Source organism: Lacerta agilis, chromosome 12 (genome assembly GCF_009819535.1).
Source record: "Lacerta agilis isolate rLacAgi1 chromosome 12, rLacAgi1.pri, whole genome shotgun sequence".
NCBI classification, from domain to species: Eukaryota; Metazoa; Chordata; class Lepidosauria; order Squamata; family Lacertidae; genus Lacerta; species Lacerta agilis.
In genome coordinates, this window is record NC_046323.1 from 12,714,112 (window position 1) to 12,739,376 (window position 25,265).

Consider the following 25,265-nt stretch of genomic DNA (forward strand, 5'->3'; position numbering starts at 1 on the left):
AGATAAATAGGTACCGCTGTGGCAGGAAGGTAAACGGCGTTTCCGTGAGCTCTGGCTTCCGTCAGTGTTGTTTGTAGCTTTCTCACCACCTCAAGGGGGACGCTCCTGCCCGTGGGGTGGGGTCCTGGCCATCTGCTCCAAAGTCTGGCTGGGATGGCACTGCTGATGTCACAATACTCTTGTGATGTAGTTTAGTCTGCAACCAGGCAGGATGACAACAAGTGCAAGGTTGCCCCTAGAAACAGGAGCCCAGTGCTTTGTGTCTATCTCTCCCAATATCTAGGGAAATCAGTGCATGACTATATCATTCTCAAGTTCCCCATTCACTCCACCCAGAGTTTTGCCTTGGCAAGGAAGGTGCTGGCTGCATTATTCACAGCGGAGCAGGAAGCTCAGTTGTGTCAGTATGGTAGGAATGACTGGGCTATTCATGACATGATCTGAACACGCTGCCCCATTGTATGGCATAAGTGGTGAGGTTATAATAGTTATATAGTGTACTTTGTACTTACTATCTATCTATCTAATTAGGATGTGGGTGGCGCTGTGGTCTAAACCACTGAGCCTCTTGGGCTTGCCAGTCAGAAGGTCGGCGGTTCCAATCCCCGTGACGGGTGAGCTCCTGTTGCTCTGTCCCAGCTCCTGCCAACCTAGCAGTTCAAAAGCACCAATGCAAGTAGATAAATAGGTACTTCACTAGCGGGAAGGTAAATGCCGTTTCTGTGCGCTCTGGTTTCCATCAGTGTCCCGTTGCGCCAGAAGCGGTTTAGTCATGCTGGCCCCATGACCCGGAAAGCTGTCTGCAGACAAACGCCGGCTCCCTTGGCCTGAAAGCGAGATGAGCGCCGCAACCCAATGATCGCCTTTGACTGGACTTAACCATCCAGGGGTCCTTTACTTTTTACCTATTGCTCAGCTGTAGAGCATCTTACATGCAAAAAGTTCCAGGTTCGATCCCTGGCATCTCTACCCTAATAATTTGTGTTTGCTTCAATTTTATATGCCTAACTCCATTGTGGTCACTGGTGTCCTTCACTCTTTGGGCTCTTCAGTTCTCTATATAACTGAGAACCTTTCCCTCTCAGGTATTAGTTTAACACCAAATAGCATACAATACCACTCTTTCATAAGCTTTAAGTTGACAACACTGGATTGAAATAGACTTTACATAGTCCACAACATGCGCACAGAATATATTCTAATATTTCCCCCGGTCTCTTTCCTTCCCCCCTTCAAAACAGCATTATTTATCCGCAGAATAAAAAAGGAGAGCCGGAATATAATCCGTGTGGGAAATACATGGTTAAGCTGCATATCAATGGGGTCCCTCGGAAGGTAAGATCCTGATTGTTTGCTTGCTAGGTTGATGTTTAGAATTATATGTAATTATACCCTATTAAGTTGTTGACTGAACACAGGGAGGTCTCCACAAGGATGAATATAGCACAAAAACAAGACAGACACACACCCCGGACACACACAATTCACAGCTTTTGCAGGGGGACAACAATATTGGCAGTTGTCTGTTACATTTACAATGCAAATGGAATACAAATGCTATTTCAAAAAGAATAAATGGTATTGGGGAAAGGAGTTGGCTGGTTATTCTGTTAGTTGTTTCTTTGACTGAGAACGTGAGTGTGTGCTGATTTCAGGCAGACGCTGTCTGGAGGAGTTTGTGAGGACAAGCAATCTGTGGATTAATACCTTAGGCACTGCTATGAAGGAGTTTTGAAAACAAAAAGGACTAAACCCTCTCTTGGGTTCAAGGGAGAGAAACGCATTGTATTCATTAATATACAGTATACAGTCGTATCTTGGAAGCTGAACAGAATCCGTTCCGTTCGACTTCCAAAATGTTTGGAAACAAAGTACAGCTTCTGATTGGCTGCAGGAAGTTCCTGCAGCCAATTGGAAGCCCCGTCGGACATTCCTTCGAAAAACCGGAACGGTCGCTTCCAGGTTTCGATCATTCGGGAGCCAAAATATCCGAGTTCCAGGGTGTTTGGGATCCAAGGTACGACTATATGAATAATACTTGTTGTTCAACTGTTGCCAACCTGACAAGCAAAGATTTATCTTGCAAGTCTTGTGTAAGGTGTCTTTTTTAATCACAAATAGCTAACAGTGTCTCCATGTCCCCCGCATCTCATGTTTTAATCAACACAGTGTCAGAACGCTTGGCTGGAGCCAATGTATCTGGTTTGTTCTCTGAGCCTGTCTCTTCTGCATGACTTACTTCATTCCACGTGAAGCTGCTGCAGCCTGTCTTATTTGCGCTCTTGGTTTGATCTCTCTCTGTCCTGTTTTGCCCAGGTGATAATCGATGACTTGCTACCGGTAGATCACAGCGGAGAACTTCTCTGCTCTTACTCCAACAACAAAAGCGAACTCTGGGTTTCCTTGATAGAGAAAGCTTACATGAAGGTTATGGGAGGTTATGATTTTCCAGGATCGAATTCTGTGAGTACCGATCTGTTCTTGGCAAGGAGTAAATGATCTGTTCAGGCAGATCTTCCCATTATGAAGAGCTCTTCCATTAATCCCAAGTAGAGAATGTAAAATAGATGGATGCCATCATAAACAAAACACGACCTCTGCTTTTTGTTCATTGTAGCATGTGTGCTTTTTTCCAGCATGGCAAATAATCTCTGTAGGAGTAAGTTATATTTGAGTTGGCCTTATTTGGGGAATGTTCTTGGCAAATGCAAGTTAGCACGACTGAAGTCTAGTATGGATGAAATTCTAGAGGGAAAAGATGCATTTGGGTACCACAACTTGTACTCTAGTTTCTGAGGCTTTGGCCCCTATTGATATCACATTTTCAGCTTCATCTCTGTGATGGTGGAGGGAAGAAACCATTATATTGTGGCAAAAGGTAAGGAGGAAAGAAGCCGAGTCAGACGGTGCAGTTCTGTCTCCTCTGAGTCTGAAAATTTCTGACGGCTGCTGCAAAATCCATGGCGTTTTCAACAGATCACCTTGCAAGCTGCTTTTCTGTGAATTAGCCTTCTGTTACTCCTAAAAAGTTTCGTGTAGGCCAGCACCGAAAGGAAATGAAAACTGGAAGTTTCAGAACTGGAACCATACTTTTTATTAAACCTCTTGCTTTTCAAAAAAAGCAATTCCCCCCCCCCCCGCATGGATGGCTTTTTCACAGTCCTGGATTATACTGCTGTTTTGGTTACCGAGGAAATCTGCTTTTATTTCAGAATATTGATCTCCATGCGTTGACTGGCTGGATACCCGAAAGGATTGCCATGCACTCAGGCAACCAAACTTTTGACAAAGACAGTTCCTTCAGGATGCTTTACCAAAGGTAACTTACAGCTGATATGTGTGTGTGTGTGTGTGTGTGTGTGTGTGTGTGTGTATGAGGCTCTGGTGTTATAAGCAGAATAATTCCATTGTATTTTTACACTTGCCAGTGCTATTGCTAAGCAAATACTGATGAGCAATTGATGAAGTTACAGTCTTTATCTATAACGAGAGAGACTGATGTAGAAAATGGCACTTAGGTGGCAGTGTGTTTCAGTCCTCTGTTAAACTTTAAAAAGAAATATGCCAATTGGCCAGAAATATTGACAAGCTTTTGGCTGAATTCTGCCTTTCTTTGGACTTAAGGCAGAAGTAGAAATATTTTTCAAAGGGGCATATGAAGTAAAAGCTGTGGTATGTTTGGTGTTCGAGCTTTTGCTGTTTCAGATGCTGCAACTAAATATGGATGACTTCAGGACAGGATTCGAATCTGGTTTAATTAGAAATGCTTTTTTATATAATACTTTTTAATAGTTTTTCATTTACAGCAATCCAATAATAGCCTCACTATAACAATGCCAAATTATAATACAATTCCTAACACAGATCATTCAAATTCCAAATTATATAATTTAGGTGCCCCCCCTCCCGCAGGCTAGAATAGATGATTTTGATGATTTTCTTTGTTTCTGCGTTCCAAAATCATACTGATTTCAATTACGTTCCCATCATAGTAGTAATCCATTATACAACAGCTGCAGTATTTATAACTTCTATTCGTGTTGACGCATTAAGTAGTTTATAAGACTACAAGTGAAGATCTCATACTGTATCATTGTTCTTCCTGTGTGTCGCATTTGTTCAGTCCATGAAGTTTCATCCTGTCCTTGTATGTCAATTCCCCCCCCCCCCGGTTGTTGCAGCAATCCATCACGGCTTCAGCGGAGCTGATATCCCAGTGTTGTTCCAGAAATTTCTCCCTCACTCAGTCCCATGCTCTTTGTTTTTGCAACTTTAACAATAGCTGCAAAAGTCACTCTATCCCAGTTAGTAACCTGTTTCCGCCAGTCAAGTGCTATTGGACTTCAATCAGGGTGGATTTGATTTAAATCACGATTTAAATCACTAGTCTGTAAGACTTGGTTTAATTTTTTTTTTTTTTACAGACTGACTCATTCTTGCATTTTTACAACTAGATGAAGGTTTCATTTTTGGAATAATAAATTTTCAGAATAGTTTTTACAGTTATATCAAAAATTACTGATTTGGTTATACTATTAGAAATTCATGGACAAATAATTATGACATTATCATGATGTTTAATAAGTTTGTTCATATTTGGACAACTTTTCTGCTGTACTTTATTGGAAGGAGAAAAATAAACATTTCCTCAATAACAATTTAAACAATTTATTTAACTAAAACAATCACATTGTAGCATCCATGTTTGTTAACTGATGTGGTTAAACAATTTTTTTAAAAAAAACTTAAGACTGAGTTTTAGCACACACGAAAAACTTAAAAACAAATCCTTATTTCCTGATGAATATAGCCTTTGGACTATACTGTAACTTAAATAGAAACCTAAATCCTGAGAAAGATTTTTCCTCCTAAAGCATTTTATTTTAAAAATTTGATTTAATTTTTTTAAAAAATCTTATTATTATTATTTTTAATAATCATTGACTTTTATCCACCCTGACTTCAATTCCCATCAGCTCCAACCATGGCGGAAGATAATAGGAGGTGGTTTCCACCAGCTACGGGAAGAGAGGAGGGGAGTTACTTTTGTTATAGCTTACAACTCCTGAAATAGTTCTTTGAGATTTCTTATCTGTCTTCCACCCCTGTGCCGGAACCTTTCAGAGGCATCAGTTTATGCCACCGCTTCGTTAAGGTTTCCAGGATGCCATTTGCCTTTCTTTTCTCCACTTTAAATGGATAAGGATAGACTAATAAGAAGTACCAGTGGTTCTGAGAGCCAGTGTGGTGTAGTGATTAAGAGCGGTAGACTCGTAATCTGGTGAACCGGGTTCGCATCTCCGCTCCTCCACATGCAGCTGCTGGGTGACCTTGGGCTAGTCACACTTCCCTGAAGTCTCTCAGCCCCACTCACCTCACAGAGTGTTTGTTGTGGGGGAGGAAGGGAAAGGAGAATGCTAGCCGCTTTGAGACTCCTTTGGGTAGTGATAAAGCGGGATATCAAATCCAAACTCCTCCTCTTCTGTTACTCCATCTGTAAGCAAACTCTGAAAGTAAACATTCTTCTTCTTTGTGGCCAGATTTCGCAAAGGGGACGTGCTCATTACAACGGCTACGGGAGTGATGACCGAGGAGGAAGGAGAAAAGTGGGGTTTAGTACCAACCCATGCCTACGCTGTTTTGGATATCAGAGAATACAAGGTACCCGTGGGAATAAATGCTTCAGAGCTTTTGGCAATACCTTCTTTAAATTGGCAGGTTTTTATATTTTAAAAATCTTGCATCCTCTTGTGCTGCTTAAAAGCTGAAGAATAGGAAACCATGGGACACCTTTTCCAAATCAGCTTTATCCTGATTGTTTTAAGACTTTCAGGTCATTTGTTTTCCTGTAATCATTGGGAGTGTGGGGTGGTACACCCTAATGGAAAATGCCAGATATTCCTTATTTTCTTTTCTTTGTTTAGGGGCTTCGATTCCTCCAGCTGAAAAATCCCTGGAGCCACCTCCGATGGAAGGGAAGATACAGTGAAAATGATATGAAGAACTGGACGCCGGAACTTCAGAAATACTTGAATTTTGATCCCAGGACGGCCCAGAAAATAGACAACGGTAAAGGAGCAAAACACTTGGAGGTTTGAGCAAGCAAGATTTTAAATGGCTCATCTGCCCCAGAATCTCCCCAGTGGAACAGGACTGGAGCTTGGGGGAGTAGTGGGGTGGCCCGATTTTCACAGCTCCCTAGAAGGATCAGATCAAAGACCTTGGCAGGCTCTTTTAGCTTTTACAGTCGAAACTTGGAAGTCAAACACATTGCCAGTTTTGACTCCCGAAATTCACAAAACCAGAAGCGAGCGTTTCGGTTTGCGAACTATTTTTGGAAGCCGAACGTCCAACGTGGCTTCTACGGCTTCCAATTTTTGGAAAAAAGATTAGAGGAAGGGATCTAATCCTTGTCTTCCCTGCCATGGTCTCCCCGCCATTGCTTCGCCCATCTCTCTGGCTCCCCTCACTAGGGCTGGACGATATAGCGATACAGTGGTACCTCTGGTTACGTACTTAATTCGTTCTGGAGGTCCGTTCTTAACCTGAAATTGTTCTTAACCTGAAGCACCACTTTAGCTAATGGGACCTCCCGCTGCCGCCGCGCCGCCAGAGCACGATTTCTGTTCTTATCCTGAAGCAAAGTTCTTAACCTGAAGCGTTATTTCTGGGTTAGCGGAGTTTGTAACCAGAAGCGTATGTAACCTGAAGCATATGTAACCCGAGGTACCACTGTATATTATCCCAAACTGGTTTGAAGTCCACCATCATTTTTGACCTGGCAATATATTGTGAATCACGATGTGTGTGTGTGTGCTATGCAAAAATCACAATGGGGGGGGGGGACCGTGGAGCCAGCAGATGCCTCTACATCAGGCATAGGCAAACTCAGCCCTCCAGATGTTTTGAGACTACAACTCCCATCATCCCTGACCACTGATCCTGTTAGCTAGGGATGATGGGAGTTGTAGTCCCAAAACATCTGGAGGGCCGAGTTTGCTTATGCCTGCTCTACATAGCTCTATCCTTATTTCAGACATTGTGATATATCAGTATATTGTGATGTTTAGCTGGTGGTATATCACAGTGTTGAAAACCAGGTATCGCCCAGCCTTACTCCCCCACCCCTCTGACTGTACCAGGTGGCCCTAGCAGTCCCTGAAACAACTTCTTCTTCTCCTCCTCCTCCTCCTCCTCCTCCTCCTTTGCTCTAGTCCTTTTACTTTCTCAGAATGCTTTTGGAGGTAAGTGGGACCCAGAGACATTTTGGAGAATTAACAGTGGCTAATGTTTGGATCTTCACCCTATTACTGCGGCAGCAATGCTCTTGCGGGGATTGCCAGCCATATTGGCCCTGTCATTTAGCAGAGCTCAGGGCCTGTGAGCCCACCAACCTGTGCCCTTGTGATCCGGCCCTAGCAGTGCCCCTATGTAGTCAAAACAGCACCACATTTACACACACACATACGCACGAGGAAGGTATTAGCAGGCTGGGGGGGAACCCAAGATTGGCAGAAGTACAGAAATAGATGGAGGAGTTCTAAAGGGGGGAACCCAGAAACACTCCCATGAGGGCTGTGTTCAGCAGGCACAGAATGCTGAATTTCTGTATGATAGGATGGAACGGAGTGTTCTGAAAGAGGGAAGCCTGCCTGGCAAAAGCACTTCACATTTCAACATTTTGCTTCAGGTCTCATTTGTTCCTAACAAGTATCTGAAGCAGAGCTGCCGTTGTTGTTGTTGTTTTTGGTAAACGTTATTATTTCATTTTTTGACGTATATAAAATAGAGAGAACAATTATTTTTTAATATTTTTATTGATTTTCCAAATTATTACAAATCAGTCCAAATTATTTAAATTCAAAACAATTCCTTAAAATAATTAGGTTTCCCGCTCCTGTTGCAGGCATATGTCCATTACTTCCTGATGTCGCCACTTCATTCTTCTTTAATCTCCTCTCCATCCTTCTCTTGATGTTAATCCATTCTCACAGCTAACCTTTATAGCTTCCTTACATACAGCACCTCTGTTATTTTTTCATAAATATAAAGCATCCATTTCACAGTTAGAACAATTATAACAGCAGGCGAAAATTCTTTTTCTTAATGGTGACATGGACCATTCATAGCGGAAGAATATTCTTCAAAACTGGGAGCAGGGCGGGGGTGGGGGGAGAAATTACAACAATTAACTGCAATGTTGTTCACCGCTCCTGCTCAGGATGGACATAAAAAGCATCTTCGTTCCCAAAATTCATTCTGATTGTGCAGATAAAATATAACTGATTGAATTCTACAGGACGTGATAATAGTGCGTGAAAACAGTCCAGGTCCCAGACATACAACTCCAGATGGTGGAGATGTCCGGCATCATCCTGGCTCCCAGGCATCTTTACTTGGTCGCAAGCGGCCAATAGCCAGGTGCAAAATGCGCCTGGCGCCTGGCTAATTTCAAACACTGCTTTAGGCACATAATATTGCTGCTATCATCCCTGTCCGCAACAACCCTAGCTACTCAATTCAGAGCTAACACTGATCAGATGTTCACTGTTGGCGTTCCTTTCTCTGTGGGATTTAAATGCCGATTTAGGGAGGGAGCCGGTGGCGACATATCAAGGTTAGCTCACTGCGTTGCTGTCTATTAATGGCACACCGGCTAACGGGGTTTATTCTTACACATGCTGAGTGTGTTGTGTGAGGGATCCTATTCCCCCCCCCCCCAATACTTCCCCAACAGTGACTCTCCCTAGGTTTCACTGACACCTTCAGTGTTCATATGGGAGTTGTCTCTGGAGTAACTCAGGGCTCTGCGTTTGAAAACCTCTTGCCACCTATGGGATCTCCCTACCAGGGTTTCCAACTACTGCAGTTTGCCTTCCCTTTAGGCAAACAAGTGGCACACTTGGCTTCACTGTCCAGCCCTCTGTATGACAGGAGAATAAGCAAACAGTTTCCTCTTCCACAGGAAAGCTTTGTTCTCTCCTCTTAGTCACACCTCTTAAGGTACTGATACACTGCCACAGTCAACGAACGTTTAAGCACATTTAACTTTATTAGGTAACTTGAAAACATGGATGTCTCGGGTTATTACTGGTACAAATCTTCTCATGTAATTCAGCTTTGTTATAATATTTCCTGCATCCCTTTAGCAATGCTAATGACCTTTCTTCCCATTCCCCAAAGCCTAACCTCGCAGTTTCTCTCTCTAATCCTCCACCCCCTACTGCCAACCCCCCAACTGCCTTTCAAGGTTGTTCCCCCTCCTTTTAGAATGCCAACTAGCTCCGCCTCCCAGGGAACACCTACTTAACATGGGAATGATGAACCTGAATCATCAGCAGGCATTATTCCGCCACATTTTGAGGGGCCTTTCAAATCCACCCCCACCCAGGCAGAGCCTTTCGCTCTTGGACTGAGCTGCGGCGCCTGAAACGCACAAACCAGATCCGGAAGCCGCTCCTTGAGCTTCACGGCTTGCCCTTGACTGAGTTGCCGAGGTTGGCGGAGGCGCTTCTTGCACAGATGCTGCTTCTGCCACCCTGAAGCCATCTAGCTGTTTCCTAGCACCCGAAGGCACCTCCATTCTGGTGCAGCTTGTGACTTCACAATCGCTTGTGTGCACATCTGCAGCTTGTCTGCAAAGGGAGAGAGGTCTGCTGTGGGCCTTCCTGGAACCTCAGGGTTAGGATGAGCAAAGAAAGAGGAAGATAAATAAACCACAAGATTATTACCAAGTGGGGAGAGAGAAGGGGGGAGCAGCAGCAACAACAACAACCAAAACGTGGCTTTGCTTGCTCCTGTTTTCTTATCAGAGGTTTGATATGTAGAAATTGCTTAGGTCCTTTTAGACTCTGGACTTCGTGGTCTTTCAACCTGTGGTGTTTGGTGGTCAGCCGTTCTGCTGAGTATGTCCCTAGATCTCTGCCTCCCAAGTCCTGCCCTGATGGTGAGGCTGCCACTTCTCAGTGCAAGGAGCTCAGCAGAGACTGTTCTGCTTATCGCAGGGCGGGGTGGGGGGGGGGAGAGAGCGAGCGTTTAAAGGGACAGGGACCGAGGTCAGCCCAGTTCAACAGCTGGCAATCAATCCTATTCAGTAACCATATAACATCGGTCCTGAAAGACCTACATTGGCTCCCAGTACGTTTCCGAGCACAATTCAAAGTGTTGGTGCTGACCTTTAAAGCCCCAAATGGCCAATCAGAAGTCCCGCTTTGGTTTCCGAACATTTTGGAAGCCGGACTTCCAGAACGGATTCTGTTCGACTTCCAAGTCACGACTGTATTATCACTGACTCCTGTCATTATGTTAAATGGCTTTTTTGAGGAAAATATAACATGTTTTTTTGACCTAGATCCTTTCCTTTCTCTTAGGGATTTTCTGGATTGCGTGGGAAGATCTATGCAAGTATTACGATGTTATATACTTGAGCTGGAACCCGAGTCTTTTTAAAGAATCAACATGTATTCACAGGTTTGTCCAACGGAAAAGGTTGCAAGTTTACTTCTTCACAGCTGTTCTGGACTCCCTCCCACCCACCCCAGCCCCCAACTTCCCTTGTGAGGGAGCATTACAGCAGTGTTTTTCAACCACTGTTCCGTGGCACACTAGTGTGCCGCGAGATGTTGCCTGGTGTGCCGTGGGAAAAATGGAAAAGTATTTATAAAATACTTTCTTTGTGTTTATTTGATTCCTATTCAAGAGAATTACTTTATATATAGTCAATATAGGCACAGAGTTAATTTTTTTAACATTTTCTAATGGTGGTGTGCCTCGTGATTTTTTTCATGAAACAAGTGTGCCTTTGCCCAAAAAAGGTTGAAAAACACTGCATTACAGTATTTGAGGCTTTATAATTTAGAAAAAAACGGTAAGGGGGAGGTGGTGAAGATGCATAAAATTATGCCCTGGTATGGAAAAGGTTCACAGGAGAAAAACTACTTCATAATACTAGAACCCAGGGCCATCCAAGGAAGCTGCAAGACAGGAGAATCCAGAATAAAGCATTTCCTCGTCATTTTATTTTTTTATTTTGGAGGTACAACTTGGGCATTGTAGCTTAAATGTTTGGGAGCATTTGGCATGCAGAATTTGAATATTCTGGCTGTCACGCCGCAATTCCACTTGAGCATTCGTAAGTTTTAGTCTTGCATTTCAACAGCTGTTTGCTTTGTTCCTTGGATGGATCGCACCAAATAATATTTCGTATTTCCTTTTGAGATCACTGCTTGCATAAAAGGAGTGATAGCCAAAATATGTCCTCTTAAGGGGTAATCAAGTTTTGTATGAATGAATTGCAATTCCAATAAGCGAAACAGTGGCGTGTGTTTATCTCTTACGTTTTTTGGGGGGGTGTTTTTTGTGTTTGATGTTCAAGCTTATATATATATATATATATTTCTGTTTTACAATTTAGCATATTCATTTAGACCACCTTAAAATACCAATGATCCCTTCTTCTCTTTCCATGATTTAATTTTGCATAATATAAATCCCTGCATTATTACTTCCATCAAAACTTACCGTATTTTTTGCTCCATAAGACGCACTTTTTTCCTCCTAAAAAGTAAGGGGAAATGCCTGTGCGTCTTATGGAGCGAATGGTGGTCCCTGGAGCTGAATTGCCCAGGGGCCAAAAGAGGATCATGCTTTTTATTTTACAAAGAGAAAAGGGAGTGTTGAAAGGACCCCGCTCAGCAGCTGATCAGCAAGAGATCGGGAGAGAGATAAGAGTCCCGGCTCCCTTTCAGCCCCGCCCTCCTTTGTTGAATGTGCTGTAGAGGGAGGTTGTTTGTTTCCCCAGGACATGTGCCTGGCTGATTAGATTATCTGTCTGGAAACTGTAGAAATGGCTCCCTTTCCTTAAGATTTTTCAGAAATGTGAGTTAAACCTCATAAAAATGGGGCTTTTCCTCTTTGCTTTTCCCCCTTTGCAAAAGGAGCTTTGCTTTTCCCCCTTTGCAAAAAAAGCTGCAAAACTTTTAGCTGATCCTTAAAAAAGCCTTTTGCCTTTGCAAAAACAGCTGCAAAACTTTTAGTTGATCCTCAAAAAAGCTAGGGCTTTTCCCTTTGCAAAAAAGCTGCAAAACTTTTAGCTGATCCTAAAAAAAAAAAAAAACACAAAAAGGGCTTTTAGAGGAGGAAAACCAGAAAAATATTTTTTTTCCCTTGTTTCCTCCTCTAAAAATGAGGTGCGCCCTATGGTCCGGTGCGTTCTATGGAGCGAAAAATACGGTATATACACTGTTGAATTTATCTTAATGCTGCCAACATTATCAAGTGTACACAATTTTCCCTCATATGTTCAGTAAATGTTTCCCAATCTTCTTTGAACGTATGTTCTTCTTGTTCTCTTATTCTATATGTTAAATCTGCAAGCTAAGCATATTCCATCAGTTTAAGTTGCCATTCTTCTTTGGTTGGGACCTCGCTCGTTTTCCATTTTTGGGCTAACATGGGCCACAGTAGTGGCATACATAAATAACCTTTTTTTTTACACCTGGGAATTTCCACCTGAATTATCCCCAAGAAAAAGGACACTGGTTATTTTGGGGAAAGGTGCTTTTTAAACATTCCCCCCCTCAATTAATTACAAATTATTTATAACAGAATATTTTCTTTTTCTTTTTTAGTACCTGGGATGCAAAACAGGGCCCTGTGAAAGATGCATACAGCCTAGCTAACAACCCACAGTACAAACTGGAGGTTCAGTGCCCACAAGGTGGGGCTGCAGTTTGGATCCTGCTCAGCAGACACATTACGGACAAGGTACCCTTGGCATGAATGTTTGAACCCTGGTATGAACAGGGGACCGAACCCTGAAATGCCGGCGCTTCTCTCAGTATTTGAGCTAGCAAGAGGAGGATAAAAGCCACCCATTGTTTCATATAAAAGGCAAACCCACACGAGTGCGATTCCTTTATCGGGCCAAGCAGAATGTTATGAAACAGCCTATGAGTTTTCGGGTCCCCCAGAATTCTTTGATCACAGCAGATGTCAAAAACACAAGGCGGGGGGAAATTGGAAATCTGCTTGCTGTTTTGTAACATTTTGACTGGCCCTATTCCTAATGTGGATTTGGGTTTGTTGTTGTTGGCCGACGGGGTTACCTTTTAAACTTTTGTCAAGCATATTTCGTAGAACTTTTCTCGCAAGCCGCTTACAGGCTTTGGTACAATTCAGCGGTATAGAGATTTCGTAAGAGATAAGCCACGTTTGCGTTAACTAGAGCAGTGTGTTCAACATCTGATCTCACAACCAGGGGTAGGCAACCTAAGGCCCAGGGGCCAGATCCAACCCAATCACCTTCTAAATCTGGCCTGCAGATGGTCCAGGAATCAGTGTGTTTTTACACGAGAAGAATGTGTGCTTTTATTTAAAATGGATCTCTGGGTTTTTTGTGGCGCATAGGAATTCGTTCAAACCCCCCCCCCCCAAAAAAAATAGTCCAGTCCACCACATGATCTGAGGGACAGTGGACCAGCCCACAGCTGAAAAAGGTTGCTGACCCCTGGCTTAGACTACTGCAATGCGCTCTACGTGGGGCTACCTTTGAAGGTGACCCAGAAACTGCAACTAATCCGGCAGCTAGACTGGTGACTGGGAGTGGCCGCCGGGACCACATAACACCTAGATTGGCTCCCAGTACATTTCTGAGCACAATTCAAAGCCTTGGCCTTGTATACCTGAAGGAGCGTCTCCACCTCCATCCTTCAGCTCTCACACTGAGGTCTAGCACTGAGAGCCTTCTGGCGGTTCCCTCCCTGCGAGAAGTGAGGTTACAGGGAACCAAGCAGAGGGCCTTCTTGGTGGTGGAGCCCACTCTGTGGAATGCCCTCCCATCAGATGTCAAGGAAATAAACAACTATCTGACTTTTAGAAGACAACTGAAGCCAGCCCTGTTTAGGGAATGTTTTAATGTCTGGTGTTTTGTTGTTTTTTAATATTTTGTTGGGAGCCGTCCAAGTGGGCGGAGTATACCGGTAAGTAATAAATAATAATAATAATAATAATAATAATAATAATAATAATAATAATAATAATAATAATAATAAATAATAAATAATAATAAATAATCTATAGAAATAAAAATGTAACGTCATTTCTTTGTCACCAATGGACTCCGAAACTACTGCACCAATTGCCTTGAAATTTTGACACAACGTTGGGTTCCATGCCTGGAGTGTTTTTACATAAAAATATTACTTAGATGTCACTTCAGTAAGCGGAACAAAGGAACAAACATACTAACCAATCAATCACATAGTGAGCAGCATGACATCACAAAGCCTCATAGCCACATCCAATCCTAACCAATCACATAGTGAGCAGCATGACATCACAAAGCCTCATAGCCACATCCAATCCTAACCAATCACATAGTGAGCAGCATGACATCACAAAGCCTCATAGCCACATCCAATCCTAACCAATCACATAGTGAGCAGCATGACATCACAAAGCCACATAGCCACCACCATTGTCACAAGGTCAGACAGCCCAGGAAGAAAGAAGCGAGGGAGATAGATAGGGGGAATTTGGAGACGACAAACACAATACAATGTATTGTGGCCGAAGCCAGCATTTTTACCGGAGGCAGGCGGGGGTTCAACAGGAGAAGCTGTGGGGAGGTAGGCAAAAACGTCTCCTTCCACTACGGGGGGGGGGGGGGGCAGAGAGGAGCAAGGCGGGAGTTCAACAGGAGAAGCCGTGGGGAGGCAAGCAAAGCAGGGGGGAGACTGAGAGGAGGCAGGTGGAAGTTCAACAGGAGAAGCTGTGGGGAGGTGTGTGCTTTCTCTTTTCTATCTATTCACTAGTTATTATTAATAAGTGCGCTAAAGTAGAACTGCTGATTTGCTGTGGGAAATGCAACAAAAAGGCTCCTGCGATTCCATAGTTTTCAGCCACACAAGAGCTGCCGCCTGTGCCTCTGTGTGATCCACTGCCCTAAACTTCCCTCGTTCCAGTAGGCCTTCAACATGCAGGCCTCCCCAGATTCGGGGGTTGGTTCTTTTTGAGAGCTGACCGTTTTTACCCTTGCATTGTCTTAAAGTAAAGCCTGCCGTGTGCAAAGTGTGTCTTGTTCTGCTCAGAAACTGAAAGTCTCTTGAGTCATGTCAGAATGTGGAGGGATTTGTGTGTGTGTGTGTGTGTGTGTGTGTGTGTGTAACTAAGACTAACCAACTAAAATACCAGATGAATAATAGGAATAATGCATAGATGACATAGCGATCGATGGTAAATGTTGCTTTTGGGTAACTTTTCTTATTTTTTTTTCTTATGGGAAGCTGATTTTGGTCATTGCTTTCGCAGGATGACTTTGCCCACAACCGGGAGTTCATCACGATGGTGGTATACAAAACAGATGGGAAAAAGGTTTATTATCCTGGTAAGTGTTTTAACAGCCCCCCACCCCACCCTACAACCTATGAATACAAAGCTTCAAAAATAATATTAAAAGATTTCCTTTTTCAAGGAGGACATACGATTGAGAAACTCATTGCTGAGGCAGGGTGAATGTAACCCTATTTCTGACGTATATGTTTATGGGCTGAATTCTCTGGGTGTCTCAATTGACAACCTGAGAAGGGTCCAGCGACTCTGCAACTAACGACTGAGTTAGGTCATGTTGACACCAAGCTGTGCCTCTTCTTGTTTCTGCAGTGCATTAACTGTGGGACCATTAGCAGGGCTGGCATCTCTGTTGCTTTGCCATGAGCATCCTCTAGAAATCCTAAATTCTAACTAAAGAATTCCATCTTCTCCAAGGATGAGGAACCTGAATGGACTCCCATCATCTTCGGTCATCATGGGGGGGGGGGGCAGAAGATATAGTAAAGAAAAGATCTGTTTACTACATCTTCTGTCCCCGCTCCCATGATGACCGAAGATGATGGGAGTCCATTCAACCCAGACACTGAGGTCCAGCTCCGAGGGCCTTTTGGCGGTTCTTTCACTGCGAGAAGTGAGGTTAAAGGGGACCAGGCAGAGGGCCTTTTTCGGTAGTGAAGCCCGCCCTGTGGAATGCCCTCCCATCGGATGTCAAGGAAATAAACAACTATCTGACTTTTAGAAGACATCTGAAGGCAGCCCCGTTTAAGGAATTTTTAAATGTTTGATGTTTTGCTATGTTTTTAATATTCTGTTGGGAGCTGCCCAGAGTGGCTGGGGAAACCAAGCCAGATGAGTGGGGTGTGTGTGTGTGTAAACATCTAGAGAGCCAAAAAAATTCTATCCCTTTTTTAAATGCATATATCAAACCAAAATCTATAAACCTCTTTATTTCTTTATGGGTGGCTTATACAATTCTTTTTTGTGTGTGTAATAATGTATTCTTTTTCCATATTGAAAGTCACATTTGTTACTCAACAGTTATATTCCAATTCAACAAAACTAGTGACTTCCCGCTTACCCAGCATCAATGTTTATAACCCAAATTACACACAATTGCGTTTTAAGGTTATGTCTTACCAAATTTCATCCTCTCCCAGCATGTTTCTTAATCTATTTCTTACTCTTCAAACCCCGCTGTGGTCTCTGCATATGGGAAACAACTTTTGAAATGGACTAGAAAGGTCTTCTTTAAAGGATTCTAAATTTGTGTCCCTTAACAATTTGTGCTGTGACTTTTGCCGTCTCTGCATATTCCAAGATTTTCACCAGCCCTTCTTCCTTGGAGGCTGTCCTCTCCTCCTTTCATTTCTGTGCATGGAGAATCATCGCCACTGTCGTCACATGCTTAAATCTTTCCTTTTCAGCCGATCCTCCTCCATATATCGACGGGATTCGAATCAACAGCCCCCACTATCTCACCAAGATCAAGCTGACTTCTCCGGGAACCCATACATTTACTCTGGTGGTTTCTCAGTACGAAAAGCAGAACACGATTCACTACACGCTCAGGGTATGTGTTTATAAGCAGCCTTGCGAAAGAAGTATTTTAAGACGCTGGCCATCCATACCATCAGCTCTTTTCAGAGTCGGGCAGGGCAGCGGGAATCGGCTTGAAGGCAATTCTTTCTACAGGGGAGCAGGCAAGTTGCTATTTTTAGCCCCGCTTACGGGGATTATATGGTAGAGCAGTTTTTGTTTCATTCAGAATCACGGGAAACACAACAAATATGTTAAACTGCTTTAACAAAAAGGCATCTCATTCCTTTTAATAATGGAGTCCTTTTAATGATGATCATTGGCGGGGGCACGGAGGAAATCTCGTTGCTGTGATGACAGCTGCCAAATACAGTTGTACCAGGGAAGTCAAACGCCTTGCGAGCTGAACGTTTTGGCTCCTGAACGCCGCAAACCCGGAAGTGAGTGTTCCGGTTTGCGGACGTTCTTTGGAACCCGAACGTCCTCCGCAGCTTCCGAATGTTTTGGAAGTTGAATGGACTTCCTGAACGGATTCCATTCGAGGTACAACTGCATAGTCACCACGTGATAACTTTGACGTGTGCAGTCGCCAGCTTTCCTTAGAGCAGATTAGAGTGACCAGGGGTGCCAACTAGAAAAAAAAATGGGGGGGGGTGGTCAGGTAAGCCTTGCCCCGCTTAATCAGTCACAGGACACAGCATACCCACACCCATTTGAATGGCAGTGCCCATCAACTTTTGGGGGGGAGGGGGGCCAGACCACACAAATAATTTACAGGGGGGAAAGGCGAAGAGACCTTTGCCCCTAGGAGTTGGTTCCTATGAGAGGGAGCGCTGGGCTTCTGCCTAAAAGCAAAACCCAAATGAATTTGCAGGTTCTCTCTTGGGTGTGACGACAAAAGAATTTTGAGAGAAGCCAAAAATGTCAAACGGGAGAACATTCCAAGTAGATATATCACATCCCTAGATTATGTGTGATCCTGGGGGAACTTGTGAGACATTGTTGAGGGCCCTCATCCCAGTTGCAGTTCCTTCCTGTAACTGGAGACGGCTAAGTCGAGTTGTGATGTGATTACATTTCTCTTACAAGAGCTCACATTAGGGCTGGGCGATATCTGGTTTTTCAACATCAAGATTTTGTGATATATCAGGGTGTCTGAAATAAGGATGGAGTTATGTGGTTCATGGTTCCTCCCACATTGTGATTTTTAAATAAAACACACACACACACACACACATGATTTGTGCTATCTTGGCCGGTCAAAAATTATAAAACTGATATCACGATATGGGATTCAAACCGGTTTTGGACGATATATCACCCAGCCCTACTTCACATCTTGCAGAAATCTGCATTTACGTGTGTGGGTTTTTCTGTAAGAGAAAACAAACCAATTAGGTTCTGCTAAGAACGTAAGAAGACATTGCTGGATCAGGCCAATGGCTCATCATGTTCTCACAGTGACCAACCAGATGTCTGTGAGAAACCAGAACAGGAACCCAAGAGCATCTTGGCCTTGTGTGTTTCCCTAGCCGTTATCTGCTTCTTCTTTTTTTCACAATGTGTGGATCCTTCTGTGTGAAGCTTTTCCATTTCTTTGTCAACTCAGGTGTATTCGGCGTGCAAGTTTAACTTCTGCAAGATCCCGACCCCGTATACTATATCCAAACGGGTAAGAAAGAATTGCAATCTCTACGGTCGTCTGCTGGGTAGATCAAAATAAGATCTACAAGTTCCTCGCTATATTCTTGCTCGGTTTAACGCTTGTCTGCGTAACAGAAAAAAACCAAAGTTGTGCTAGCTAAATGCTCATTGTAGTGAGCCTAATCTACAGACGGATTCAGGATTCAGGATAGTCATTCGTGTCTGGAGATCATTTGAATGGCCAATGCTGAATCTATCCAGGCTCTTAATGGCACGACAGCAACCTTTGCACAAGAGAGCACTTCAGTGATGTATTTACTTAAATGCAGCTATAACCAAACCAAATCATATGGCTCCAAGACACGCCTTTTCCCAAGCCATGTGTTTTGAACTTGGGGAAGACTGCACTAAGGCATAAGGCTCCCCTCTTTTTGAAACATATTAAATGTGCTTCCCGCACTCTGCTGCCAATATCTATTGATCCTGGGCAGCCCCTATTTTAAAAGAATACAGTTGGAAGGCTTTGCAAGAAATGCATACCTAAAAGGCACTTGACACTTCAGTCTGAATCCTGCAACAAAGGAAAGACTTTTGGAGGAACATTTTCCATAAAAGGACATAGCAGTTAAGTCAAGGAGCCGGTGTAAAACCTTTGCCTTGTTCCAGTGTAAGCTTGAGCGACTTTGAGATTGAAGTTCTAGTAGAGCGTTGGAAGTCAACCAGAAGGGAAGTTAAATTGGAACCAGGTTTGATTAATAATTTGTTTTTGTTCTAAATAGTATGTGCTGCTTAAGAACCTCTTGAACTTTCTTTTGCTTAGGTAAATGGGCAGTGGAAAGGTCAAAGCGCTGGCGGGTGTGGGAATTTCAGAGAGACCGCCAAGAACAATCCTATTTACCAGTTCCAGTTGGAAAAGGCCGGTCCCCTCCTCATTGAGCTACGAGGACCAAGGTTTGTGCATGTTTGAAGGAGCGGAGCCGCAGAGTTAGTGCGGTGCAACGCAAACATTGTTTGTTGGCCAAACTCAAATCATTTGTCCAGTGTTATAAACTCCCATTTGTTTTTGTTCATTTATGGGGAATCTAACCAGCAATTGCTGCAATAATAATAATAATAATAATAATAATAATAATAATAATAATAATAATAGAAATATGTATACCACCCTTCATCCAAAGATCTCAGGGTGGTCCACAGCATGAAAATACAGAGTAAAACCAGAGTACATAATCAGAGCAAAACAATAACCCCCCTCCCACACACATTTGAAAGGACATACATTCCTTCTTTTAATTAATTGTTCTAAGAATGCTGAGTTATGCGATGGGTTCTAAATCTTATAATTTTGGTGTCCATAAATACCCTTGCCCACTGCTTCCCCCCCCCCAAAATGTTTATGGGTACTTTCATTTTGATTCAAGAAAATCACCATTTTATAGTTCAAATCAGGAAAAATAAATACAGTAAATGGACGCAAGTACAAAGATTCACAAAATGTTTAGGGGTATGCGTACCCCCAGAAAAAAGCACTGCCCTTGCCATAAATCACTGTGTCTAAAAGGCAATCACAACCTCCGATTTGGTTTTTGCAGGCAATACAGTGTTGGCTTTGAAGTGGTGACAGTCTCTGCAGTGGGAGAGCAAGGCTTTCAGAAGAAAAACAGCGGTGATTACAGGTAACGCCTTGACTGACGATACAACTTTCTGGATTTGCATTGTGCTAATCTTTTCCTAAGTTTGCCCCTTTTTTTCTTCTTTTCTCCCTCCAAGGTGTGGGTTTTGCTACCTAGAACTCGAATGTCTCCCTGCTGGCATTTACAATATTATTCCAAGCACTTTCCTCCCTCAGCAGGAAGGACCCTTTTTCTTGGACTTTAATAGCGTTACCCCTCTTAAGACATCACAGCTGCAATGAGGTCACCCATTTCAATGACTCTCTTTCGACGGATGCGGCAGACCCAGCACCTTAAGACTCTTTTAAACGCTGGAGGGCAATCGAAAGAACCTACCTAAGGGGGAAAAATGTTTACATGGGCTGTGCAAAACAAATCTGGACTTTCTCAAAGGGAATTGCACCCTGAAGTTGGAGCGGATAACCGATGCTGTGGATTGATTTCGAACACCTACAGGTTTCTACCACATATGCACTTTTATAAGGTCAGGTGTTCATTGTCCATAGGAATCTCTCTTAGCCTAGAAGTGGCCAACTGGAGGGCAGGCCAAGGGAATTGCTTGTTTGTCTAAAATGTCCTTGCTTTTTGCATGGCTTTCCTTATAAGAATATTTTCATCACGTTTGGGCTTTAAAACGTTTGCCTCCCACCAACTCCCCTCCTTACAGGTTTGGTTTTTCCAAATACACCAGTGAAACAGCTCAGGTCGTTATCTGTCTTGAATTAGAGATGGCTGTACATGTTGAAATATTTCCTTGGCTCTTTGCTGCAAGGGTGAGAACCTGTGGCCCTCCAGATGTTTTGGAACTAATAATGATAACTTGTTGTTGTTCAGTCATGTCCGACTCTTCGTGACCCCATGGACCAGAGCACGCCAGGCACGCCTATCCTTCACTGCCTCTCGCAGTTTGGCCAAACTCATGTTAGTAGCTTCGAGAACACTGTCCAACCATCTCATCCTCTGTCGTCCCCTTCTCCTTGTGCCCTCCATCTTTCCCAACACCAGTGTCTTTTCTAGGGAGTCTTCTAATAATAATAATAATACAATGTTATAATAATGATAGTAACATTGTATTATTATTAATAATAATAATTAATACCCTGCTATGTTGAGGACTGGGAGAAACCCCTACCTGAAATAGCTGTTGGTAGAGCTAACCCTCACTTTAGCTCAGGGTGGATAAAAATCAAGGATTTTTTTAATATATTTAAATCAGATTTTTAAAATAAAATGCTTTTGGAGGAAAAAATATTTCTAAAGATAGCTTTCTATTTAAGTTACATAATAGTCCAAAGGCTATTCATCGGGAAATAAGGATTTTAGTTTTTCAGGTGTGCTAAAACTCAGTCTAAGGCTTCTTTTTTTAAAAAAAAAAACCACTTAACAAACATGGATACATATGCTATAATGTTACTGTTTTAGTTAAAGAAATAGTTTAAATTGTTATTAAGGAAATGATTATTTTTCTACTTCCAGTAAAGTACAGCAGGAAAGTTGTCCAAATATAAACCATTATTTCATAGTTACCATGCTTTGTATTTCTAATAGTCTAACCAAATCAGTATAATTTTTGATATAACTGTAAAAACTCTTCTGAAAATTTATTATTCCAAAAATGAAACCTTCAGCTGGTTGTAAATACTAAGATAATACCAGCAAGGAGGAGTCTTTCTGTAAAACAAACGATTTAAATCAAGTCTTACTAATGATTTAAATCGTGATTTACATCAATTTGATTTAAATCAAATCCACCCTGCTTTAGCTGATTTCCCCCTTAAATGTTGGGCTTTGGAGATGTACCTATTTCTCTTTAAAGCAGGGTTGGGGACTGTGCTCCTCTATAGTGCTGGATTCCCAGCTCCCTTCAGCCCTAGTCACCCATGTCTCTGACGGTGGGTGTTGTGGTCCCACCATCCATCTGCAGGGCTGCAGGTTCTCCATCCCATTTACAGCGCAGAGGACGAGGCTATATTTTGTTATCGGTATGTACCATTTGTGAAAGACACTTGGCATTCCCAATGGAGAAACAGAAGCTTCAGGCCAAAGGAAGTAGGGGCTGGAACAAGCCTTATTTCTACCCAATTTGCGACTTAAAAATCCATTTCCCTAGTTTGTTTTCAGCCAACTCTACCTGAATTTTTTTTTAAGTTCTGCTTTTCTCAAGAAAATGAATGCCCAAATACGCAAGGCAGCTCCTTCCCCGTTTTCAAGCGACTCAACAGGATGATGTTGCTTTTGCTATTTTCTCAATTGGTATAGCTCCCTTTGAAAAGGAAATCAAAACCGGGTGCCTTGTAATTGCTGTGCTTTGAGCGACCAGCTAGGCTAGGGGGAATTGAAACACGCTGTGCACTTACCAGTAACTCAGCTTAACTGCTTTGCAAGGCAATTAGTAAGATGAAAGTTACAGATGTAGCCCCGACTGCAAACAAGTCAGTAATAAAGAGACAGAAGGCAACAGATTTAATTGACTCTTTAGAGGACTACAGGCAGTAATATTCTATGTAAGTACCAAAAAATGGATTCTATATGGAGTTTGTCATGTATACATATAGGTACACATAGGATGGGGATTTATATGCACAGGTACTTAACAAGAATTCATCCTTTGTTTATGGCGATGCATGGTTTATTTGTACATGTACTGCTAGTAAGGTGTCTCCCATCTTACATTTGTGCCTCTGGTTTTTCCTCTCTAAGTGCAGAACCTGACATTTGTCACTATTGAAATTCATTTTGTTAGCTTGGGCCCAGTTCTCCAACCTGTTAAGGTCATTTTGAATTCTGATTCTGTCTTCTACATCATTAGCTACCCTTTCCAGTTTGGTGGCCTCTGCGAATTTGATGAGCGTCTCCTCAATTCCTTTATCCGAGTCATTTTCTAAGACGCTGAACAACGACAGGCCCAGGACAGAATCCTACAGCATCACCCTTGTCACTTTTTTCCATTGACAGCATTTGTGACTGAGCTTGTCTTTTATTTCCTCCCTCCTAACCGCTTTTCCTTTTGTGTCATGTCTCTTTAACATAGTGAGCCTGAGGACAGGGACTGTCTGGGATATATATTTTTTAAATGGCTGAAATGCTTTTTAATTCTACAACTTGGGTGCTCAAGGGAAGAGTCTATGGCGCACACAATAATATTAAATCCAGAGCTTTTGGTGGTTTTCTTTTTACTATTTATCACTGTGCCACAAATGGGACAAACAATTGTACCCCTTCGCTCTGATTCCAATCTTGAATCTTGCCATGTATCAGAGGGAAAAAAGAAAACACACTACAACTGTTTAGTTTTCACTTTATTATTGACCGTTCCATTTGGCACTCACAGAGTTCATTTCCTCAGTCGAAACATAAGCCAAATGCACAAATGGAAGTTGTCTGTATATTGAGGGGAACAAATTGGTAAAGGCTTCCCTAAAAGAATTTTAAGCACTTTCAACAGAACTGTACTGCACATGAAAAGCAAAACTGAAGAGTGAAAGATTCACTGTAGTGTGAAGGGTATATACATATTTTTTACATTTGTTTTCAGAATAGCTACACAAAGCTGTAGTTGGGGACAAAAAACACAACAGAACTAAGCTAAGGAACAGAAAATCTGAGGACAGGGCAGCCCAGAAAACAAGTAAGTTTTATTAGCAATGGCGTATGTCAGTTTCAAAAATGCTAACTACCAAAACAAAAGTCCTATGATTTTAACTACCTCTTATTAGCATAACTACCAGACATCTCTACTGTGTAACAGCTGTCACTGAACATGCTTCGACACCCTTCCCAATCTTACTCGACTTCTTTTCACTCGAGGGGTGCTCAATTTATAAGTCCTTTAATTACTCTACAAACCCTATAACATGACAACCTACAGCAATATTTCGAAGTACTCACTCACCCCCTTAGAACCCTAACTGGCAAATAGACCATCTGTTCATGCATCAAGACAACTCCCCCTTCTAGCTTGGCAGGCCCAAGGTGTAAAAATAATATTTTCCTGCTCCTACCTAGCAACGGACACCAGCCATACCGGAGGAAGTCATCTGTAACAGCTCCGATGTACATTTCATTTTGCTTACTGGATCCATAATAATTTGGACATCATCTCTTACCTCCCCGAAACATGGTACACTAAGAAAGGGCATATGCATCAATATTAACATATTTATGTTACCCTTGAGGTATAATTTTTAATCCTATATGAGGTCTAGAGACACACGGACGGTTTCTAGACTCTGCAACATGCAACAGTATCCTTTTATAATCCAAAATATAAATATAGACTTTTAAAGTACAAGGTATTTTAGAGGCTAGGCCACTGGCACCTTGAAATTCTAGGTCTAAAACAGCAGCTCGGCTCAAAAAAACGGGCATTGCCTACAAAATGGACACCGGCTCCTCCTCCTAAACATTTGGCTCAGGTCTTCCGTTTCCAGACTGGCACAGAACTCCATACGCGGACGAACGCAACTAGTTATTGCTTCTGCCAAAACTGCTACCAGAATATCTTGCAAAGGCTGCAAAGTCCGACAAGCACAGCGGATGTTTGTGACCGATTTCCGTCACGGCAAAAGATTTTGCTTGCATTTCAAAAAATAAAAAAATGCAGAAACACGTACCTCAGCCCTCGACACCGATGGAACTCTCAGTGCAGTTTCCTAAAGAGTAAATGCTTAAAAGATTTGGCATGTATTAAATAGTTATTGGCACAAGGTTCTTCTGGCATGCAGAAGAGAGTTTGTGTATAAATTAATCAACAAGTTCCTCCTTCGCTCCGAGGGGACGCCGACCTCAGCCAATTTGTACTATTTTCCTGTCTGCGCAGATCCCATCTTTGACTTTCAGGCATTGGAGGGAGAGCTGCTTCATCCGGTTGTCCAACATAGGGCCACTGGAAGAGGAGTGACTATTCCGGTTCTTGTTTGCTTTGTCAAGAGCCTTATTCTCTGCTCCTTCTGCTCTGTCCCCTGTGAAGATGAGATGGAAAGGTTCAGCAGCTTGAACCAGGGAATGACGTGGGTTTTACAGAACCTAGGACTTTTATCAAGTCAGACCATTGGTCCAGCTAGCTCAGTACTGTCTGTGCTG

The 25,265-nt window shown here is 42.7% G+C and overlaps 2 protein-coding genes across 3 annotated transcripts in view; one reads left to right on the top strand and one right to left on the bottom strand.

The window, feature by feature from the left end:
- Positions 1-20,882, top strand: part of CAPN7 (calpain 7) — a 35,887-nt gene extending 15,005 nt beyond the window's left edge. Inside the window, exons 9-21 of one of the 2 annotated variants that reach the window (XM_033165567.1) lie at positions 1,242-1,335; positions 2,317-2,463; positions 3,213-3,319; positions 5,541-5,661; positions 5,925-6,069; positions 10,371-10,470; positions 12,630-12,765; positions 15,310-15,385; positions 16,755-16,900; positions 18,476-18,538; positions 19,331-19,461; positions 20,103-20,186; positions 20,281-20,882. In XM_033165567.1, the coding sequence (XP_033021458.1) occupies positions 1,242-1,335; positions 2,317-2,463; positions 3,213-3,319; positions 5,541-5,661; positions 5,925-6,069; positions 10,371-10,470; positions 12,630-12,765; positions 15,310-15,385; positions 16,755-16,900; positions 18,476-18,538; positions 19,331-19,461; positions 20,103-20,186; positions 20,281-20,425 (1,495 nt within the window). In that variant the 3' untranslated portion in view covers positions 20,426-20,882. The remainder of the gene's footprint in view (positions 1-1,241; positions 1,336-2,316; positions 2,464-3,212; positions 3,320-5,540; positions 5,662-5,924; positions 6,070-10,370; positions 10,471-12,629; positions 12,766-15,309; positions 15,386-16,754; positions 16,901-18,475; positions 18,539-19,330; positions 19,462-20,102; positions 20,187-20,280) is intronic. The other variant, XM_033165569.1, reaches the window with a different exon arrangement.
- Positions 20,883-23,464: 2,582 nt separating this feature from the next.
- Positions 23,465-25,265, bottom strand: part of SH3BP5 (SH3 domain binding protein 5) — a 56,857-nt gene continuing 55,056 nt past the window's right edge. The window contains exon 9 of the mRNA XM_033165364.1: positions 23,465-25,144. Within this exon, the coding sequence (XP_033021255.1) occupies positions 24,969-25,144 (176 nt within the window). The 3' untranslated portion in view covers positions 23,465-24,968. The remainder of the gene's footprint in view (positions 25,145-25,265) is intronic.